Source organism: Cavia porcellus, unplaced genomic scaffold (genome assembly GCF_034190915.1).
Source record: "Cavia porcellus strain 051 isolate PalLab524CR breed Dunkin Hartley unplaced genomic scaffold, mCavPor4.1 scaffold_5, whole genome shotgun sequence".
Lineage (NCBI taxonomy): Eukaryota > Metazoa > Chordata > Mammalia > Rodentia > Caviidae > Cavia > Cavia porcellus.
The window spans coordinates 22,680,412-22,686,080 of record NW_026947488.1 but is presented as its reverse complement, the minus strand read 5'-3'; the positions used below and the strand labels follow the sequence as shown (position 1 = coordinate 22,686,080).

Below are 5,669 nucleotides of genomic sequence, written 5' to 3'. Positions count from 1 at the left end.
CGACGCACACCCGCAGCGTCCCGCTCAGGGTAAGTATTTGCAGACCCGCCAAGCGCCTACCGAGGGGGTGTCCTCTGAGTCCTGCTTCCTTTCAATCTCTACTCCCCAAGCGAAAAGCGAACCTTTCGCCTCCATTCAGCACACATTTGGAAAGCGGTTGGTCGAATCGCATCCATCGCGGCCTCCCCAGTCAGGCAGAAACAGCCCAGGTGATCCCAGGTGATCGGACTCCGGGCTGGGTATCCTAGAGAGCGATCCGTGTCCACCACGTCTGCCTCCGGGGGTGACTTGGGCCAGGTTTTAGTGCGAGCGATAGGTACGTGAGACAGACGCCCAGACGGTCGGCTCCCCGTTCCGCCAAAAACGGGCAATGCTGTCCCGCTGGCTTTCTGGCCTTCCGGATCAGTCCGTAGCGCACTTAGGGACTCTGGAGGGTTGATCGGGGGCGGGAGACCGCGACAATCAGCCCACTCCCAACCTCTCCCTCCCAGCTGCGCGAAGTGGGAAGGGCCTAGGCGGGCGCTTAGCACCTCCTACAGAAATGCAGCACTCGGAGCCCCCCACCCCGCCTCCGCGCTTCCTTTCGCGCGCTTCCGCTCCTCTCCTTCCCAAGGGCACCTGTCTTCTGCCCCCACCTCACTTCTGAATTCCTCCGGGCCACCTTTCTCTTCTCCTTGCCCCCTCCTCACGCCCCCAGCCTCTGGGTGAGTCCCCTCTCCAACCGCCACCCCCGCACCGCCTGACTCCGAGGGGCGGGCACGCATTGGGCTGCGCACGGGTGGGGGTGCCGCGCCAGCCTCGCGTAGCGGCTCTGACGCTGCCGCCGCCCTCCGCAGCCCAGCCCGCGCCCCGCGCAGCTCCGCAGTGCTCTAGCCACCGCCGCTGCCGCTGCGCGGGTCCCGCTGCTCGCCTGCCTGGTCTTGCGGTGAGCGAGCCTCGAACGCCACTCTAGCGGGTCATGAGCCAGAGCGCTCCGCGGCGCAGTGGGGACAGCGAGCGGAGATAGCGGCCTCGCGCGCCCCGAGCTTCGCTGTCTTGACGCGCGTCTGCTGCGTCCTCGGCCGCTTCTGTCCTTTCCTCAGGCCCAGCCGCCGCCATGGCCACTCTGCTTCGCAGCAAGCTGTCCAATGTGGCCACGTCCGTATCCAACAAGTCCCAGGCCAAGGTGAGCGGCATGTTTGCCAGGATGGGTTTTCAAGCGGCCACGGACGAGGAGGCAGTGGGCTTCGCGCACTGCGACGACCTCGACTTTGAGCACCGTCAGGGCTTGCAGATGGACATCCTGAAAGCCGAGGGCGAGCCCTGCGGAGAGGAGGGCGCAGAACCGCCCGTCGAAGGGGACATCCATTACCAACGCGGCGGTGGCGCCCCTCTACCGCCCTCAGGCTCTAAAGACCAGGGAATGGGGGCCGGTGGTGAGTTCGGGGGACACGACAAGCCCAAGATCACGGCGTGGGAAGCGGGCTGGAACGTAACCAACGCCATTCAGGTGAGCGCGGGATTCCCAGCTTCTCCATCCCCTACTCCTAGCTCAGCCTAGTGCCTGATTCTGCCCTTTCGCAGCGGTGATCTCGCTTAGATACCCCTTCAGGAAGGGCGAATTTATCTCCCCTTCTAGCCTTACTCAAGGATCTACGCCCCCAGGCGGTGTCTCCCTCCCAGAGTCGCGCCCCCTTCCAGCACCCTAACTGCTGGACGGACGGAGAGACCCTAGTCTGAGACCCTACTCCGAAATCCTGCAAAAATCTAGAGAGATGCGACGCGGAGGGGAGGGAGTTGAGTAAGGGAGAGCGGGAGGGGTGAGCGAGACAGAAAATCAGGATTGGAGAGGAGTAACGCCTTGAACTCCGGAATGGAGTCACAACTGCGTTTTAGGCAGAGGAGAGGGGCAAATAGCTGAAGTGGGAGTCTCCTCCACTGACACGCGCATAAAGCGTGCACACGTACATAGGCGCACAGGCCCACAACTCCGCCCCACTTACAAACACGCACACGACATGCATCTATTTATAGACCACAAAATTACCCCCAAGTACACCCGCGGATACCCCTACACACAGCAGTACATATCTTTATACAGCAAACGCACACACTCGTTTGAACACAACACGTGCACACTCTGGCACACAGTCGTGCAGACGATAGGACTCTGCTGTCCCAGCTGCAGCCCTCGTGGTAACATACGGGCATTTATACACACAAATGCACACGAGTGTGCCTGCGCCAGCACATATAGTACACGAGGCTCTGAGCTACGAAGAGCGCACAGACTTGCCCCTCTCGACCGAAATCCCGGCTGCACTGCAAAGAGACGTCCTCGCCTCCCTGTGACCCAGGCGAAGAGGGTCTGTGAGGTTTAGGACAGCACCTGGTCTCTAGGCCTTCTGAGAGAAACCCTCCAGCCCCTCACCCTCCCCTCCCAAACGCCAATCCCCTCTAACCGGGATAGGACTTTGCCACAAGGGGTTTGAAGTCCTCACAACGATGCTGGGAGCCAGCCAGGGTTGGCAGGTTGCAGCTTCAGGGATGGAGGAGTCCTGGGCTCTAGGTGTCCCCTGGCTTTTCGACTTGGTGCTGCGGGGTCCCCGAAACACCCAGTCGTTGAAGCACACATGTAGATTCCTGGGGAGGAAAGGCCAAAGTAGGTTGCACCCAATGCTGGGCTCAGTGGGACTCCAGGTGACCTAACCTGACGCTCCTGCCAATGCAGGGCCTGGCCAGAGGGCATTAATAGGCATGAATTGGTTGGGGGGGGTGCACCCTCTGAGTACCCTCCCCATGTCTTTCAAGGCCCTACAGGCTGAGAGAGAGGCCAGGGCGGTAGGCTGGGGCTGCACAGGTCTCCAGGCCCCGGATTTCGTTTTTTCCGCGCCCCCCCCCCCCCGCATGTGGATTTTAAGCCACACTTCTACAACCTGGCTGCCCAGCCCCGTAGCTTTGGATCTAGACCCCAGCTTGATTTTGCTTTCCTGCGTTGCTGGGGCTTTCTGGGTAGGTAGGCTCTCTCTCCTACTGGCCTCACTCCTGCTTATTACCCTTCCTTAGGGCTTGCCTTGGCCTCAGCGCAACTCCAGCCTTGTCCTAAGACTGTATTTCCGACCTGCTTCCTCCCCCTGCACCCCATACCCCAAAGCACCTGCACCTCCAAAGCGGGATCATGCTGCCTCGGATCTTGGCTTCACCCCACTTTCAGCTCCACTTGTTCTCTATGCCATCTCCTTTCCCTCCTTGCAGCGATCAATGTTTCCTTTTCGGGGTTGGCCCTTAGATACGGACTTCCCTGTTAGTGCGCCCCCATTCCAGCCCGCCTTAAACCCCGTGCCCAGCTGCTTTTTTAAAGCGCCCTTTTCCCACCAAGCTCCTCCCAAGCCCTTCTCATATCCATTTCCGATTCCATCCCTAGGAACCTCTTATTCTCAGTCCCCTCCCTGTCTCCCAGCCATTAGCCTAGCTTCCCTTCTTAGTTGCAACCTTAAATACCTCCCTTTCCTCCTTGAACTCCACCAATCTGGCTGCCGCTTAGGCCCCCCTTTCACCCTATTCCAGCTACCTTTTCTTTTTCCTCTTGGGCCCCTTAGGCTCGAGTCTCACCCTCCCCCTTAGCGCCCTCTTGCGGTAGTGTTAAGCCACCGCCTCAAGGTCCTCTTCTGGGACGGCGTTGACTCAGCGCCCCCATTTGGTTGCCTCTCCGCTCCACAGGGCATGTTCGTGCTAGGCCTACCCTATGCCATCCTACATGGCGGGTACCTGGGGTTGTTCCTCATCATCTTCGCCGCCGTGGTGTGCTGCTACACCGGCAAGATCCTCATTGCGTGCCTGTACGAGGAGAACGAGGACGGCGAGGTGGTGCGCGTGCGGGACTCCTACGTGGCCATAGCCAATGCGTGCTGTGCGCCGCGCTTCCCCACTCTGGGCGGCCGCGTGGTCAATGTCGCGCAGATCATCGAGCTGGTGATGACGTGCATCTTATACGTGGTGGTGAGCGGCAACCTCATGTACAACAGCTTCCCGGGGCTGCCCGTGTCGCAGAAGTCCTGGTCCATTATTGCCACGGCCGTGCTGCTGCCCTGCGCCTTCCTAAAGAACCTCAAGGCCGTGTCAAAGTTCAGTCTACTGTGCACACTGGCCCACTTTGTTATCAATATCTTGGTCATCGCTTACTGTCTATCAAGGGCGCGCGACTGGGCCTGGGAGAAGGTCAAGTTCTATATCGACGTCAAGAAGTTCCCCATCTCCATCGGCATCATCGTGTTCAGCTACACGTCGCAGATATTCCTGCCCTCGCTGGAGGGTAACATGCAGCAGCCCAGCGAGTTCCACTGCATGATGAACTGGACGCACATCGCCGCCTGCGTGCTCAAGGGCCTCTTCGCGCTGGTCGCCTACCTCACCTGGGCTGATGAGACCAAGGAAGTCATTACGGATAACCTGCCTGGCTCCATCCGCGCTGTGGTCAACATCTTTCTGGTGGCCAAGGCTCTCTTGTCCTACCCGCTGCCCTTCTTCGCTGCTGTCGAGGTGCTGGAGAAGTCGCTCTTCCAGGAAGGCAGCCGCGCCTTCTTCCCCGCCTGCTACGGAGGCGACGGGCGCCTCAAGTCGTGGGGGCTGACGCTGCGCTGCGCGCTGGTCGTCTTCACACTGCTGATGGCCATCTATGTGCCCCACTTCGCGCTGCTCATGGGCCTCACGGGCAGCCTCACCGGCGCCGGCCTCTGCTTCCTGCTGCCAAGCCTCTTCCACCTGCGCCTGCTCTGGCGCAAGCTGCTATGGCACCAAGTCTTCTTCGACGTTGCCATCTTCGTCATCGGCGGCATCTGCAGTGTGTCTGGCTTCGTGCATTCCCTCGAGGGCCTCATCGAGGCCTACCGAACCAACGCGGAGGACTAGGACGGGAGAGCGAGCCCGGCGGCGCTCCCTTGCTCCCGCCAACCCACCCCCTACCAGCCCCGTGCGCTGTGCCGCTGCGCTTGGGAAGCCAAGCTTTAAACATCTCTGGTTCCTAGTTCTGATTATTCGGGACAGGGGTGGGTGGGAGGGGATAGGGATCCAGGATCCATCGCGTCTGCGTTTCTGTTGTCCTTTCTTTTCCACAACGCCCAGGTTTGGGAGGGAGGAGGCAGGGAGCATTTGAGGGCGGGAATTTCTGTCCTTGCAAAAGGGGCCCTGACACACGTTCCGGTCACCCAGGGAGTGGGAAGAGAGGAGAAGGGGCGCAGCTCGCAGGCGCGGAAACTTGACCTTGGGGGGACATTTCACAGCCATCCAGTGCTCAGAATCTACAGCGTCCAGCCATTTCCAGCAAGAGCGCTTCCCATTCCCCAGGCATTTCAGCCTCGCAGCCAGAAGGGCTGAGCGGGAAATCCATCGCGGGTGGGCGATTTCCTTCGGTGGAGCCGGGAGAATCCTCCGCGCAGCCGGTTTGCCTGCCGGTTTTCAGGAATCCAAATTCATCTTGTGCAATTTATCAGGTTGTGGAACTGTCCTGTGCGTGTGGTGTGCTCGTGGTGAATAAGATGAAATGTATATCAGAAAAAAATCTATCTCTAATTTAGAATGCGGTACATAATTATATCCGCAAATAAAAAAGAAACAAAGGCGGCCGTGGTCTCGAGCCAGTTCTGCCTGTTCGCAGCATCCGGGTGGCAAGTTCCCGGCAGCAGGGACTCCTG

The 5,669-nt window shown here is 59.8% G+C and overlaps 1 protein-coding gene across 1 annotated transcript; it reads left to right on the top strand.

Moving 5' to 3' along the window:
• The first annotated feature begins 516 nt into the window (after positions 1–516).
• On the top strand, positions 517–5,598 carry Slc32a1 (solute carrier family 32 member 1). The gene is made up of 2 exons (XM_003467653.5): positions 517–1,489; positions 3,700–5,598. Exons 1-2 carry the CDS (start codon positions 1,097–1,099, stop codon positions 4,885–4,887), a joined length of 1,581 nt encoding a protein of 526 aa, XP_003467701.1. The 5' UTR covers positions 517–1,096; the 3' UTR covers positions 4,888–5,598.
• Positions 5,599–5,669: the final 71 nt, after the last annotated feature.

What these genes read in the sequence shown, in the direction of transcription:
- Slc32a1 (XM_003467653.5), top strand. Translation starts at nt 1,097, where the DNA reads ATGGCCACTCTGCTTCGCAGCAAGCTGTCCAATGTGGCCACGTCCGTA. An exon ending in ACGTAACCAACGCCATTCAG is followed by an intron (nt 1,490 to 3,699) that starts GTGAGCGCGGGA and finishes TCCGCTCCACAG; the next exon opens with GGCATGTTCGTGCTAGGCCT.